Source organism: Oncorhynchus mykiss, chromosome 13, assembly GCF_013265735.2.
Source record: "Oncorhynchus mykiss isolate Arlee chromosome 13, USDA_OmykA_1.1, whole genome shotgun sequence".
Classification (NCBI taxonomy): domain Eukaryota; kingdom Metazoa; phylum Chordata; class Actinopteri; order Salmoniformes; family Salmonidae; genus Oncorhynchus; species Oncorhynchus mykiss.
The window spans coordinates 46,549,201-46,566,357 of record NC_048577.1 but is presented as its reverse complement, the minus strand read 5'-3'; the positions used below and the strand labels follow the sequence as shown (position 1 = coordinate 46,566,357).

General features: G+C 42.7%; 1 protein-coding gene and 1 long non-coding RNA gene across 2 annotated transcripts; one reads left to right on the top strand and one right to left on the bottom strand.

Annotated features, from left to right (window-relative positions):
- Positions 1-685: 685 nt before the first annotated feature.
- Positions 686-6,550, bottom strand: LOC110486588 (tRNA-splicing endonuclease subunit Sen54). The gene is given in 10 exon segments (XM_021558302.2): positions 686-1,851; positions 2,035-2,148; positions 2,634-2,694; positions 2,893-3,488; positions 3,621-3,722; positions 3,855-3,907; positions 3,992-4,090; positions 4,305-4,388; positions 5,443-5,506; positions 6,266-6,550. Coding segments are annotated over 10 exon segments (1,380 nt in total). The 5' UTR covers positions 6,322-6,550; the 3' UTR covers positions 686-1,700.
- On the top strand, positions 5,273-12,406 carry LOC118938312. The gene is made up of 3 exons (XR_005035575.1): positions 5,273-5,956; positions 7,600-7,706; positions 9,565-12,406. It is a non-coding gene; the product is annotated as an uncharacterized LOC118938312 (long non-coding RNA).
- Positions 12,407-17,157: the final 4,751 nt, after the last annotated feature.

The following is a 17,157-nucleotide window of genomic DNA, read 5'->3' as shown; positions in this document are numbered from 1 at the left end:
TGTTTGGTGAAACAGGGAGTAGCAATTAAATGCAAGCTTCACAAAAATGAAATTGTAAAAAAATGTCTAGCCTGTCTATGGGTAACAGGTTATGTTCGACCCGCTCAGTTTTCCACCACAAAACACCAGAAGATGGCAACAACAACAAAACAAAAAAAAGAGTAGAACCAGCTCACCTGCTTTTACACTGATTTGACTATAATATGTTCAATGTTTCTTTTGAAAAATATTTTAAAAGGAATCGTTTAATAGTTTCACCAAATTAAAAATGAGAGTTCAGTTCACACAACAGGGTTGACCTGTTATGTGAAATAAATCAGATGAAATAAATGATAATCTTCAGCAATGACTTCGTCAAAGCAACAAAATAACTAGGGCTTTAAAACGATGGTGGAAACAACAAAACAATGTGGATTAAAGTGGGTTAAAATCTTCCTAGAAGTAGCACAGGGTTGATGCTGAATTTTGGCACCTTAGCAAGCCTTTCTTCATATTAATTGAATTCTCCATGTGGTCTATATTAAGGGCACTTCATTTAATAGAACATGCTGTTAAAATGCAATATTGGTGCACAATTTCTACTTAAAATTTCAAAAGGATGCAAAAGGCACTTGGAAGGGTCCTTCTATTATGGATCAAATCTCCTCCTAACCTATTGACTTCGAGACAATGTGATCCTGAAGGGTGGAGATCCAGTGTATTTATTGTACTGCACATCACAGAAGGACTGATGGACAGGGTTGCTGGTAAGCTAGAGCTGAGAGGAGCAGGTTGTGGTCAGTAACCTCATCTCAATGTTTTAACACCACTGAGTTTGTGGACTGATATAAAAGAGAAGAGTATGTGCTTTACATCTTCAGATTAGGCCACACAAAGGAAATGGAAAGAATTGTATTATACAGGCTTACTAGTCCCATAGATTTCAGACAGAATGTCATAAAAGTAGAATAAAGGTTGTTTTCTTTATGTAATGGGCAGAAGTGTATGGTAGGCACTACTTGGGTTCTGGGGGATTGGTTTTGTTAGGAAGAACCATGAGAACAATGCAACAATAACTCAACCACAAAGACATAATGTGAAGATAAATGGTGGCCTGTATCTGTAGAGTTTACAAGCAATTTGAAACAAAAACAAGAGAACAGGAGTCAGGTAACTTAAACATGTGAGGTTACAACAACAAAAGGCCAGTCAGTAAAGCTGATTGGATCTAAAATATGGGCAGATAGACCAAAATAAAGGGCTGAGATATAGGTATGATCTACACATACCGCATCTATACCAAGTGCATACATAGTGAAGCCACTCGTGATACAGTATATGAATACCAGAAAACAAATGGTGGTGATGAGATAAAGGCAGAAGAAAACCGAGCCAATTCGGTTCAAAATCTTCAGAGGCGTTACAAAACCATGCTTGGTATAAGACATGGTGACATTGTTTGGAGAGGTGACAATGTAGGTTACCTTCAATCAGATGCAGACGATCATATGCCACTAATAGAAGTCTGCAACACAGGAGGAAGGCATACTACAGCATCAAACAGTGTGAGGACTGCCGTCCATCAATTCACTAAGAGAATTAAGTTTTGTTCATTTCTTTGGCATTAGTTCCAGTTGCAGAGTTTCAGATCCACCTCAGGCAGCCCTGGCATGGTGCAGTAGTTAAACCAGGGCGTGTGACTGTTTACTGTGGTCAGGCCCTCAGAAGGACACATCTGTGGGTATCTGGAAGTCCTTGAAGGAGTAGAAGGAGATGTCCCCATGGTCCACCACTGCATAGGTGACCGGGACATCCCCACTCTGGAAAGCCAGCAATTTCAGTGTCCACAAGTCAGGCACTGGACCATCGAAACTGGGAGAAGACAGCAGACATTATTCAGCGTGCAGTAGCATTTAATAATAGTGCATTTAGGATTACTTTTGATGGCAGGTGGTCTTGTGTCATCTCTTTTGAAAATTGTATTATTTTGTTCTGTATTATTTTTTACTGATTATAAAGTATGCAAACACCCCCTGCCAGTTTTGGGATGTTTACCTGCACACACACATGCGAGAATAGGGTTTTCCAAGAGCGCTCTTCTTGAATTCAGTGACCGTGTCGGGTTGGTAAATGTTGAAACAGATTCTCCACTCCTCTGAACCTTTCAAACTGAGAAGACAAAGCCCAAAGTCAAACAAGGCAGGCAGCATAGATAAATAGATGTAATATATTTCTATGGCAGGCACCTCTACGTCATATTGTATATATCATCCTAGGACATAATGTTAATCATATTTAACAAACCTTATTATTTATACATTTTTACTCCATATACAAAAACTTAGATGCAAAAAATTGTACAGCATTCCCAGAAAGCATGGATTATTGAGTCATTATTAGTTTTACACTTAAGACATGACTCTGCCATTGAGCTGTAGAATTTGTGAATTCTCTCTCCTGTTTAATAAATCCTATACATTAGTTTATACTGGATTAAGCGTACATTTTCGTTAACTGTAATTTCACTCACCTTAATAGATGGTATGATGAATGAGCAGGGAGATACAATTACCACTAACCGGGATGGAACACTCAGCTAGCATTTCCTACTAAATTCACTTCAGGGTTCGTGATAAGATACTAAAGAGGAATACCTGGATTCTCCCTCCAGCAGCCGTGTGGATTTGATCACACTGATTTTATCCAGCAGCTCACCTGCATCCAAGAAGGAAGAAAAGTCAAAACCATTTAGGCATTTAACCATTCAAGATGCTGCTTATGAAAAATTTAATCCAACGTTGGTAAACCACATGGGATAATGAGTTCATGTAACAATGAATCACAGAGAGTAAACAGATATTGGAACTTATATGAACTTGTCATTGACAGCAATGAAGTCCAGATTAGTTTTACCAGTTGAAGTGACCTGTGCAGGGTCATGTAGGGGTGTGACCGGCCCCTCCCACAGGTGTGCTGGCCTATCTCTGCGGCTCCGTTGAATCCTTCTCTCCTGTAGCTCCTGGTACTCCGCCCAGTTCCTGCAACGTCGTACCTCTCAGTCCTGGTACCGGTCCCTATCCCGCTCTCTCTCCCACTCACGCCGGGACATCCTCACCTCCCGCAGGTTGAGCCTCTGCAGCCAGGGGGCCACATCGCAGGCCCCCACTGACCCCACAGCCCCGGGCAGCAGGCAGGGGTCTGGGGAGGTCAGGCTGCTGGGGAGCCAGCATCTGGAGCCCAGGTCTGGGAAGGGGATGGAGCTGAAGTCCCAGCGAGGGGAGCTCTGGGGCTGACCTGGCAGCCTGGAGCCTTTCTTTGACCACCAGCTCCTGCCCTGGCCACCCTCGGTTGAAGTGGTGGGGTCAACGTGTGATGCTGTCTGGATTTTGTCAATGTCTGGGGCTGAAAGATCTGGAAGAGAGTCAGGATTCTTGTCCTCTTCCTCTCTGTTGCAGTCTTTCTCCTCCTCCATTCTCTTAGAAGTGGGGCCCTCTTGTGTTCCTGTGTGCCTGGAGCGCATTAGAAGAGGCAGAAAGGCAGGGTTTCCCATTGGACAGTAATCGCTTTGAGGCGTGTGGGTTGACTGAGTGATTAAACCATGTCTAAATATAAAATGGGTGTGTCTGTGTCTGCTCACTCACCTGGAGGTGGGGCTGTGGCTGCGTTTCCTCTTCGGAAGTCTTCCTGATCGGTCTTGGGACTGGGGCAGGTTCAACTGCCTCTCATACTGCGATGGTACAGAACTACAGGGAACAACACCAATCCTCAGATCATAAATACAGTCGCTTGCATGCAACTAAGGAAAAGGTTCAAGTTAAAGGAAAGGAATGGCCTTAGAATCTAGACTAGTTCATGCCCATGAGGGAGACAATTACCTGGGATCAAATCTGTTCACCACATAACCAAGTCGCTTCAAATGGCCAAAAACCTTTAGAGGAAATAAAATCATCACGTTAGGTCAAATCATAAGTTTAGACTTGCTGGAATTGTATTATATTGTCTTTTCTCATACCTGGTAATGCTGTATACTCATTGTCTTCGAGTATAGAAATCTCTCATAGCCCTCTTGGATGGACAGTGGCAGGTCTTGGTAGAACAATTGCAGGTTTCCCTATTCATTTTGAGGATCACAGGGGATAACAATTCTAAGATGAAAATGACAAACTGTGTTTGTCTTATTTGGATCCACATGTATCAAACTAATGGAAATGTCTTTATTAGGTGAACAACAATCCGACCAGGGATAATTATAACCTGAATGGTGTGAGCTGGTAACAATTCCCTGATTAACATGTTTATTGGCAACGCGGAACCCATGCACTTACACACTCCATTAGATAGAGAGCCTCTTCTGGATGTAGACATTGCTTACCATGGTCAGAAAACCCCATAGTCTGCCAAAACTTCCCCTACAGCAGAACACAGAATGAATGTAATGTCAGTTGTCATGTGAAATCTTTAGACATTAGCCTATACTAAATGTTAATCAAATTCAATCAATCAAATTTATTTTATATAGCCCTTCGTACATCAGCTGATATCTCAAAGTGCTGTACAGAAACCCAGCCTAAAACCCCAAACAGCAAGCAATGCAGGTGAAGAAGCACGGTGGCTAGGAAAAACTCCCTAGAAAGGCCAAAACCTAGGAAGAAACCTAGAGAGGAACCAGGCTATGTGGGGTGGCCAGTCCTCTTCTGGCTGTGCCAGGTGGAGATTATAACAAAACATGGTCAAGATGTTCAAATGTTCATAAATGACCAGCATGGTCGAATAATAATAAGGCAGAATAGTTGAAACTGGAGCAGCAGCACAGTCAGGTGGACTGGGGACAGCAAGGAGTCATCATGTCAGGTATTCCTGGGGCATGGTCCTAGGGCTCAGGTCCTCCGAGAGAGAGAAAGAAAGAGAGAATTAGAGAGAGCATATGTGGGATGGCCAGTCCTCTTCTGTCTGTGCCGGGTGGAGATTATAACAAAACATGGTCAAGATGTTCAAATGTTCATAAATGACCAGCATGGTCGAATAATAATAAGGCAGAATAGTTGAAACTGGAGCAGCAGCACAGTCAGGTGGACTGGGGACAGCAAGGAGTCATCATGTCAGGTAGTCCTGGGGCATGGTCCTAGGGCTCAGGTCCTCCGAGAGAGAGAAAGAGAGAAGGAGAGAATTAGAGAACGCACACTTAGATTCACACAGGACACCGAATAGGACAGGAGAAGTACTCCAGATATAACAAACTGACCCTAGCCCCCCGACACATAAACTACTGCAGCATAAATACTGGAGGCTGAGACAGGAGGGGTCAGGAGACACTGTGGCCCACTCCGAGGACACCCCCGGACAGGGCCAAACAGGAAGGATATAATGAGAGGTGAGCTCTAGATGAGTTTGAATAGACATCAGCAGAGGCAGAGAGCTTGTCATGACAAGGTCCTTCGCTCTCTCTGATGGACCATTACTCACTGCTGGTGACTGCAGCTCCACTATCATGTCACTGGGAATCCACACTGCCTTCACCAGGTTCCACCTGGGCACAAAAACATACAAGGAGTCAGTCACGCCACCAGCTGTAAAGCACAGTAATACCAGTGTTTTTTTTAGCTGCAAATACATATGGACTAGGTATAATCATCTAACCACACCAACAGTCTAAAGTTGATGACACATACAGTCTCTAATTCTACTAGTTGCCGTCACTCTAGTTGTCCTTGGTTCCTCCATCCATTACTCACAACCTCTCCACTCAGATACTAGATTCCAGTGCTCGCCCAAACTCTGCTGAAGCCTATCCCTTTGCTGATCCGACCCAGTGGGAATGAAATCCTTCTGCCCGCGCACCGGGATCTTGTGGTTGCGCGTGCGGGCTTCGAACAGCTCAGATGGGCTGTCATTGAATCAGAAGCACAACAAGTTGCAAGAACTGACTCTGTCTCCAATTGGTGTCAGCACTGGCTACACGTCTTTCGCACTATATATGGTAAGAAATCACCCCCCAAAAATGCCGGTCTTACATTTAATTAGCTCGGTTAGAAAAACATAAAAAATATTTGACCGCGCTGATAAAGACAGGACAATCACATTCAGATTGCCTAGCTAGCGTTGTCCGTAGCAGTTAACATTAGCGTCTATGAATGGGTTAGCTAGCTAGCTGCTAACACGTTTATAACAGCTCGAATTTCACAACAAAAACTACTAAATTAGCTAACTTATTTGACAAAAACTATTATGTAAGAAACGATTAACCCGGTGCCTATTCAAAGACACGGCGTTTAAACTGTGCACTTACTTTAGTAATTCATTGCCGAATTCTACTTTAGCTGATGGTTTGTTTTGGTCAGCCATATTTGCTAGGTAGACTGCTGTCAAATCGCCCTAGGCCCTAGGGTATCCACAAGACAGCCACAAAGTTAAAACTGTCTATCGTAATTTTTTAAATTTAAACTAACATTATTTTTTGGTCTTAATTTAAGGTTAGCGTTAGGCATGGGGTTAGGTTTCAAATCTGATTATAACAAGATAAATTGTAGAAATCGAGGGGGGTTAGCCATAAAAGACCCATATACTACCCACCATTGCGACCTGTACGCTCTCGTTGGCTGGCATCATACTCGTCGCCAAACCCACTGGCTCCATGTCATCTACAAGGCCCTGCTAAGTAAAGTCCCCCCTTATCTCAGCTCGCTGGTCACCATAGCATCACCCACCTGTAGCACACGCTCCAGCAGGTATAGCGCTCTAGTCACCCCCAAAACCAATTCTTTATTTGGCCGCCTCTCCTTCCAGTTCTCTGCTGCCCAATGACTGGAACGAACTACAAAAATCTCTGAAACTGGAAACACTTATCTCCCTCACTAGCTTTAGTCACCAACTGTCAGAGCAGCTCACAGATTACTGCACCTGTACATAGCCCACCTATAATTTAGCCCAAAAAACTACCTCTTTCCCTACTGTATTCATTTTATTTATTTATTTTGCTCCTTTGCACCCCATTATTTTTATTTCTACTTTGCACATTCTTCCACTGCAAATGTACCATTCCAGTGTTTTACTTGCTATATTGTATTTACTTTGCCACCATGGCCTTTTTTTGCCTTTACCTCCCTTATCGCACCTCATTTGCTCAACTTGTACATTTTTGAGAGAAGTTCTCAAAGTTCACAAGAGGGCAGCAAAGCACAACATTTTACATTTTTATTTCAGTAATGCCACAATACACTTATATCACTGATGCTAATGAAGTCTGGGAAATACGGCTTTTTATCTGCTGTGATGAGGCCACAGGGAAAACAGTCTCCCAGACCTGCAGCTTAGTTGATAAACAAAGCATGAGGATAAAAAAACAACATTTGATATCACCTGGCTAAAAATGTCTTGCAATTTTCTAAATAGACAAGTGTTAAACACAATCTTATTGCGCCATAGTACCACTGGAATGTAATTCATATGTGATAACCTTATTTTTATTCATATTGATAAATGCCTTCTCTGCATTTTTATTATATCATATTTAGATATTCTCACTTTGTAATGTAAATAGTTTACCAATGTTGTGAATGAAAGGGCTCTTGGAAGGGTGCATGTATTATATGTGCAACCTCCTTACGACTTGCCCTTTGACAGGCCTGGCCACGAGTCATCACACCTGACGTGAGAGGTGATAGTGGTGCATTTAGATGCATGGACAATGAGAGAATGCCCCGCTGAGCAAACATCCACACTACCAGGAAGTAAGAGACCATGCTCCCCTCCCACCCCTCACCCCACAAGCAGGCCCCCTCCCCTTCCTTGAAAGTCAACAATAAACCACGTTTCCAGTAAGCCGGATAGCTCCCCAAGTCTAGCCCATCTCCATGGTGACCACTACCAGACCTGACAATGCTGTGTCTTCTAGCCTAGCTAGACCACCCATGCGGAAAGACTTCTGATATAACAATATGTATCAGATTATTAAAGCTCCGTAATGCTGCTATCACATCGGTAGTCTGGAGTAAAATTAAAAATCCTCAACAATGAGCTGCATATATAGATATTTGTGGACATACTTCAAACATGTAATAAAACGTTTCAGTCAACCGTGGCATAGCATGTTTTACACCTTGACCTATTCCCGTGCGAGACATGACGTCAACATTCCCGTCTCTGGTGTGAGTGACACAGTACCTTTGTGTGTGAGTCTCCACATATTATTCATGGATCCTTAACTCCTGGGCCTGGGGTTGCGCTGTGGCCTTTCAGTTGGCCTGACTCTTTAATCTGCTGTTTAACACACTGAATTGGGCCTTTGCATTCTCAATCGGCCAGAGCAGGGTATTTCTGCTTTGTGTGGATTGTTGACTTGCAAAACACGCCCTAAGGACCCCAGTATCTGTAACACTGAGGGGCTGACTGCCAGAGGTCACACTAAAAGGTCATCCTTATTGCTTGCAAAGTTATAGCGCTCAGTGAAGAGAGGTAGATGTTTAGATTGAAGATTACAATTCTTTAGGATCAGAATCACTTCTATTCACCAAGTCCATTTAAACATACCCGGAATTTGACTTAGTGATGTGGTGCTGCCAGCAATAGACAAATGTAACGACAAAATACAGACAGAGGAATTTACACAAAGTTAACATCCAGTATTTACTGGTATGGTACATTGGGCCTTTTACATTTAATTTACTTGAGTTACCAGTCCAATAAAATTGTGGAGATGTAACGAGTAAAATGTAGGAAATAATCCAGCCCCCTGCAATGAAATACTAAACCAAATGTACCAACCCCACTACCGTCCACCAAAACATACGTTCACATTCAAACGAAGGAAAAGTTCAGGATGTCTGTTTATAGGCTACACATATCCAGCAATCAGGATGGTTTGCAAACAGATCTTGAGGGTAGTGGTAAAACTGACTGCCTAGCTCTAAACCATTAGCAAACAATGGCACACCACAGAGAGGGTCTAACACCTCACATCCTCAACATCACGCTCAGTCTCATCCAAGTGCTGTGGGTCCTCTGGCACTAATCTGTTAAATCTGTTGTCATTTGTCTTCAGTCTCAGTGTACTTGCATTGGCACCCTCTCAGTGTGACAAGGGGATGACCCATGGCCCTTCCTGCCTGCTCTACTCCCAAGCCACTTTCACAAGTTATAACATGGTGACTGTAGAGACAAAACAGGTGGCAATTCTCCCTCACACCTCTCACAACAGTCTACAGGGTACCTTGCAAGAGAAAATACCTTTGCGGCCTTGTAAATGAAGTTGTGTCAGGGAACAGATAACATATGAAACATTAATTCAATTATTAGATGCTTTTAACCTGAGTAACAGAAAAATACAAATGCAACTTACTAAAACTATGTAAGAGCAACATGCTGTGTAATATGTTGTATTCTGTAACATATAAAAGGTCACAGTGTTCTAGGACCTACTCCCCCAGTGGAACTCCATTGTTCTAGAATGTTCTGGATGAATCCCTGTGTGAGGAGTTTACAAGATGGGGGCACCCCTCCTACTCCTCCATCCCATGTCTTGTCCTGTGTTCTAGCTCTCGCTTGTTTGCATTCCTCTCAGTTAATAAGTGTTTTTCTGATCCCTGACAGGAGGCTAAAGATCACTCACGCAAACACCCTGGCCCCTCCCATGGCCAAGCTGTAAAGACAGCAGCAAGAGGTGGCTGGCCAGATCCGATCTACCGCAGCCAGTCAGGTGTAGCAACGGCATTCTGACACACACACACACACGCAAACACACACAGTTTGAATGTTTGATCAACTCCTTTACACAGCTGACACATCAAGCCAACCACCGTTTGTCAACTGACTAATGACCTTAAAGCCAGCAGTTAAAAGTAAACGTAGGCCTATGTTATCCTTCATTTTGTATCCCCTGACCTGTTTTGAACAGTACACACACATCCTATAATTCTGCACAAAAAAAGAATGTGAAATCCTGACAAGCTCTGGCCGGTAAGGTAATAAAGCATTCCCATCGTCACACACAAATCAACCTAGTCCCATTAACACCCCACACTGCAAATGAGTGATGGCAGAGATGAGGAGAGAGAGCGAGAGAGAGGGTGGGAGATAGAGAGGGCGAGGAAGACAGGGGTGAAAGTAAGGCGCTACAGTCCAGTACTGCGTCCCGGCAAAATACATGACCCTATCACAATAATTAAAACAAAATGTCAAGAAAACTGTAAGCTATTACACCATGATTTATCATTAGGCTACCACATGTCAGAGGCATGAAAAATGAGCGAATGGACTTCAAAATGGGTGGTATGGCCTATGCTCAAAAAAGCGATGTGGTTCAACAAGAATATTGACATTTTGCCAAGGCAGAGATGAATGGCCGTCACTGAAACACACAAGGAAAGCAGTGGATGCATAAATTCTGGCCTAATGACAATCACCAAAATGTCATTACACTTTGTGGTGTTTTGTGGAACAGATGTCTCTTTCCATTCACAACTGTTTGGAGGCTGGAAATATTTTGCGAGTGAATGAACGTGCGCGGGTAGCCTAAAGGAGCCATTTGATGTCATTTCGGTAAGAAATTACATCTACCTTCACCCCTAGACAGAGAGAGGAGAACGGAGAGAGAGGAAAACGGAGAGGTAAAAAGTGAGAGACAGATGGGGGGGTGGAGAGGGAGACCCAGACATTCACACTGGGGGCTGTAATGTGGTGTGGGAAATGACCAGGGAGGTCTCTGTTTCACTCCATCCCACGTCTCCTCCGATCAAATCATTTAGTGGATGCACCCGATGCAAACCGCCATGCTCTTTGCTGGGGGTGAGAGGCAACACCAATGAATGGAGGGACAGAGTCGTGGAGGGGTGCTGAGAGAAAGCTCTGGCTGAGCCAAGCAGTGAGGGGGCCTACGCTTCGACCAGGCCTGGGGGGCTTTTATGGCTTTTGTCGCCACGGCAGCTCACCTATTGAGGGGAGCCCCTAAGATATGTAAAACAGCAACGTTTCAAAGCCTCATCTCCACTGTGAAAAACAAAGAAATAAAGAAATCAAATTAAAGTCTGGAAAGGAGTGAGTAAGAGTAGAATAAGAGAAAAAGAAAGTATCCTCTGTAGTAAAAAGCAAAGGGGGGCAGTAGCCAAGCCGTTTGCTGGAATCCGATGAGTGTTGATAAATAAATAAATAAATAAATAAAGGAATCAATAAAAAAGGGGGTGAGGTGGAAAGAGCTTACTATGCTCTTGTTTGCCCAGAGTGTTATTTTCTTTTCTCATTGAGTCAGGCCAAGTCCTGCAAGCGGCTTGGTGCTTCTCCCACCCAGCATTGAGAGGCAGGTCTGGGCTTGCCCGGCCAAGGTCGGCCACGGCTGCCAGGAACGCATACGGCTCAACCTGCCCCCAGCTGCCATGGTCCTTGTTTATGTTTGTTTTTTGTTCCTCTCAGTAAATGTCCCTCCCCTCCACCCCCCAAGGGAGGGACAGTCTGAGGAGCTCTCTCTAGAGTACAGCATGATCAGGTGTCAGTTGACCTGGTCACTTCCTCCAGAGGTATGTGGCCAAGGTGTGCATCGCTGCTGTTGTATTGTCTGTCTCCACAATGGCTTCTCCGTCTCCCTGTGTCACCTGCTCAGGGCCGACAGGGTGCTTTAGTTCATCACTGCCGCAAGGCTTGCTGGGAAATCCATAGAATGCCCACACTCTAGCTTCCATTGCTACAACCAATTAATTAATTCCTCCAACATTACACTGTATATTTTTTTGCCACATCGTGTCAGATGCATTTCTTCCTTGCTAACAACGATGATGTGAGATGGTGAACACAGAGGTGTAAACTGAGACTGATTCTGCTTTAAGCGGCTTCAGAGGGACTAGATCTCTGGGACTATTGTTCTCTCTCTGGAGTGACTCACCTTGCTGACTGTTACCTGGACAGCGTAACATACATGCTAATTAGGAAACACAGGAACCATGACACATAACACTTATGTCTGAGTAGGGAACACTTCTTGACAGGTGCACATTTATAAAATGATTAGTACAGCTAACCCTAATGCAGAACTTTAATTGCAATTTCATTTGTTCATTAACATTATTAATTTATACACTTTATAGTAGCCATACAGTATCTAGGAAAACCAAAGTTCTAAAGGCTGGGCCTAATATAGTGTATAAGAGGTCATACAAGAAGTTGTATAGTTATTCTAATGTTGAAAATGTGGTGTGTAATGAGGAGCAACTAGGTGCTGCACTTGACACATTTATTAAATTGCTTATTCCAGATACTAATAAGCATGCACCCGGTTACTAATAAGCATGACTGTAAAAACTGTTAAATCCCTGTGGATTGATGAGGAATTGAAACATTTGATGGTTGAGAGGGTTGAGGCAAAAGGAATGGCAAATAAGTCTGGCTGCACAGCCGATTGGCAAACGTACTGTAAATTGAGAAATCGTGTGACCTAAACTGAACCAAAGAAGAAGAAACTGTACTATGAAACAAAGATAAATGATATAAAGAATGATAGTAAAAAGCTTTGGAGCACCTAAATGACATTTTGGGCAAAAAGGCAAACTCTGCTCTGCTCATTCCTTAAATCAGATGGCTCATTCATCACAAAACACACTGATATTGAAAACTACCGTAGTGATTTTTCATTGGAAAGATTACCAAATTTAGGCATGACATGGCAACAACAAATTCTGAACCTACACATCCATGCATTACTGACCAAATTATGAAAGACAGGTGTAATTTTGAATTCCGTAAAGTAAGTGTGGAAGAGGTTAACTAAAATATTGTTGTCTATCAACAATGACAAGCCACCTGGGTCTGACAACTTGGATGGAAAATGATTGAGGATGATAGCGGACGATATTGCCACACCTATTTGCCATCTCTTCAATCTAAGCCTACAGGAAAGTGTGTGCCCTTAGGCCTGGAGGGAAGCAAAAATCAACAGCCAACCAATCAGCCTGTTACCAACCCTTAGTAAACTTTTGGGGAAAATGCTGTTTGACCAGATACAATGCTATTTCACAGTAAACAAATTAACAACAGATTTTCAGCACACTTATTGAGAAGGACATTGAACATGTATGGAACTTACTTACTTACTCACAAATGACTTAGCTAATGTACCATGTTTTGTGCTGCTACCATGTTGTGTTGCTACCATTTTGTTGTCATGTTGTGTTGCTACTATGCTGTGTTGTCATGTGTTGCTGCCTTGCTATGCTGTTGTCTTAGGTCTCTCTAGTAAAGAATACGTTGTGGGAGCTGTTTTGTCAGGCTTCAGTGCAGCTTTAGACATTATCAATCATAATCTTCTGCTGGAAAAACGTATGTGTGTCACGACTTCTGCCGAAGGCGTTGCCTTTCCTTTTTCGGGTGGTGCTCGGCGATCGACGTCACCGGTCTTCTAGCCATCATTGATCCATTTTTCATTTTCCATTGGTTTTGTCTTGTCTTCCTACACACCTGTTTTCAATCCCATTCATTACCTGTTGAGTATTTAACCCTCTGTTTCCCCTCATGTCTTTGTCAGAGATTGTTTATTTTCAGTGTTGTGTTTGTTGTATAGGTGCGCGACGGGTACTCGTACCCATGTTTGTTAATATTCTATTCTTATTAGTGTTATGGAGCATGTTACGTGGACATTCATTAAAAGACTCCATTTTACACTCCGTTTGACTCTCCTGCGCCTGACTTCCCTGCCACCTATACACACGACTTTGACGATGTGTTATGGCTTTACATCCCCTACCATGTTGTGGATCGAGAGTTACTTGTCTAACAGAACACAGAGGGTGTTTAACTTCTTATGGCTGGGGGGCAGTATTGAGTAGCTTGAATAAGGTGCCCAAAGTAAATGGCCTGCTACTCAGTCTCAGTTGCTAATATATGCATATTATTAGTAGTATTGGATATAAAACACTCTGAAGTTTCTAAAACTGTTTGAATGATGTCTGTGAGTATAACAGAACTCATATGGCAGGCAAAAACCTGAGGAGAAATCAAAACAGGAAGTGAGAAATCTGAGGCTGGTATGTACTCAACACAGTTCCATTGAAATCCCCTTGAGATATTAATGATGTTGCACTTCCTAGGGCTTCCACTAGATGTCAACCGTCTATAGAAATTTGAATGAGGCTTCTACTGTGTTGTGGGACTGAATGACAGCAGAATGAAACATGTGTCTGACAGTCAGCCATTTTCTAGTCACGCAGAATGAAACATGTAATAGCGACCTGCGTTCCATGGCTCCTGAAGACACAAAGGAATACTCCGGTTGGAACCTTATTGAAGATTAATGTTAAAAACATCCTAATGATTGATTCTGTACTTAGTTTGAAATGTTTCTTCGACCTGTAATATAACCTTTTGAAGTTTTTGTCCGACGTAACGCTGACCAGAACGAGCGTTTGGATATGTATACCAAACGCGCTAACAAAAGTAGCTAATTGGACATAAATAACGGACATTATCGAACAAATCAAACATTTATTGTGGACCTGGGATTCCTTGGAGTGCATTCTGATGAAGATCATCAAAGGTAAGGGAATATTTAGCATGTAATTTATGGTTTATGTTGACTACAACATGGCGTCTATTTTGACTTGATTGTTCTGAGCTCCATCTCAGATTATTGCATGGTTTGCTTTTTACGTAAACTTTTTTTTTTTTATCTGACACAGCGGTTGCATTAAGGACAGGTATATCTATAATTCCATGTGTATAACTTGTATTATCATCTACATTTATGATGAGTATTTCTGTTGAATCGATGTGGCTATGCAAAATCACTGGATGTTTTTGAAACTAGTGAATGTAACGCGCCAATGTAAACTCAGATTTTTTTATATAAATATGAACTTTATCAAACAAAACATACATGTATTGTGTAACATGAAGTCCTATGAGTGTCATCTGATGAAGATCATCAAAGGTTAGTGATTCATTTTATCTCTATTTGTGTTTTTGTGACTCCTCTCTTTGGCTGGGAAAATGGCTGTGTTTTTCTGTGGCTTGGTGGTGACCTAACATAATCGTTTGTGGTGCTTTCGCCGTAAATCCTATTTGAAATCGGACACTGGTGGGATTAACAACAAGAATACCTTTAAAACGGTATAAAATACATGTATGTTTGAGGAATTTTAATGATGAGATTTCTGTTGTTTTGAATTTGGCGCCCTGCACTTTCACTGGCTGTTGTCATATCATCCTGTTAACGGGATTGCAGCCCAAAATGAAAGCCTTTCCAACATAATCTAGGTAGAGTCAGGCATTCCCCAGGGCAGCTGCCTAGGCCCCTTTCTTTTTTCAATCTTTACTAATGACCTGCCACTGGCTCTGTGTAAAGCCTGTGTGTCTATGTATGCTGATGACTCAACACTATACACGTAGGCTACCACAGCAAGTGAAATCAGTGCAACACTTAACAAAGCGCTGCAGTCAGTTTCAGAATTGGTGTCAAGAAATATGCTAGTCCTAAATATTTCAAAAACGTAAAGCATTGTCTTTGGGACAAATCATTCACTAAACCCTAAAACCCGCACTGTACACACGTACACATGGATTTTGTGTTGTAGATATGTGGTAGTAGAGTAGTGGCCTCAGGGCACACACTTAATGTGTTGTGAAATATAATGTAATGTTTTGGGCCACTGCCTTAATTTGTCTGGACCCCAGGAAGAGTAGCTGCTGCCATGGCACCAGCTAATGAGGATACATAATAAATACAAATACACTTTGAGCCACCTATTGTTTCCCCCATATTCGTTTTAGTACATCCGACTGGATGTAGTACATCTGTTCCCTCTTCCTAACAGCAAAACGTGACACCCTTAAACTGACTGGCTGGTTTTCTATCTCTAATAGTAATCTCTATGAAAGATAACTCCCTTAGGAACATCCTCTCTCAGCAGTAGGGGAAAAAGTTCAAGTTTACTGCAAAACCCCAGAAATGTCCTTGTCACTGCAATCATTTGCTGCCTCATTCTGTCTTCTTCAACACCTACAAAATATCTTCCCCAGCCTTGTGTAATGAATGTTGGGCCCTCCCACTGTTTCCCTGGGTATTGTTTCCCTGTGGTTACACACTGTGTGTATTGCTCACTAAGCCACTGATGGATGTCAGATTACCCCTCTGCCTGTGTCTCACTGACAAAGAGACATCGATCCACACTGCTGCAGCAGAGGAAAACACAAACACACACTGTCACACCAAATATACACTCACCATCACACATCCCTCTCACAATGGTCCACAGCGTTCGCCTGACCTCAACATATCAAACACAAATGGCATCAGCCTAATATTGACTTTGATTCTATTTGACCTTTGACATATTCCTCTTTTACCAGTATTTTGTATCATTTCACAGCAGTGAACCTGTACTGAAACATGTGTTTCTATAGGTTGTTTCAGAGCATAGTAAAATCAACACAAAAGCACACCATAAAACTTAAGGGCTTTTCTGATGTGTTTTATGGTGTGTGGTAACCTTGTTGATTTTTCAGGCACCATAGTGAAAATGTGATACTGCACATTTTTACTTCCGCCTCCACACACCCACTGAACAGAGATGAAAAACAAGCAACAAACGGAACAAAATAAAGTGGTCTGTAGTGATCCACTTATCTCTATCAGGGCTGTGTATGGCACAGTGCATAATTTTTACCCATATGGTTGGCCATTCAGAGCACTATCTAGGACATTCACTTGACTGAACAACATAAGAGGCTTATTCCAATACATAGTATACCCTGGCAGGGTATCAAAGGGGGTTAACGAACAAGACAGTGCAGTGTTTTAAGGCAGACCCTGTGAATCCACCCCCTCCCCACCCAGAAAGGGGGTGTGAGTAGAGGTTCACTTTAGTAAGGTAAGTGCACTTTTACAAAGATTTACACCGCCACTATAATAAATCTGAGCGGGCTGTCCACCTCCCTCTCTTTCCACGCCATCCGTCCACAACCCTAATCAACCCCTCCCTGGGCCTGGCAGGGACCAGTAACATACACTCTCCCATTCTCCCTCCAGTCTACATAACAATGGCACCAGCAGTTACCCCGGAGACCAGCCTTTCATTGGCCGTGTGATAAAAAAGATGTATTCCCCCTCTCTTCTTAGCACTTTTCCCTTTTTCCCTCTTTTCTGGAGCCGATGGATAAGCTGAACTCACGAGTAGAGCTGCCCAAGCCATCAGCGGCTCGCTCCCT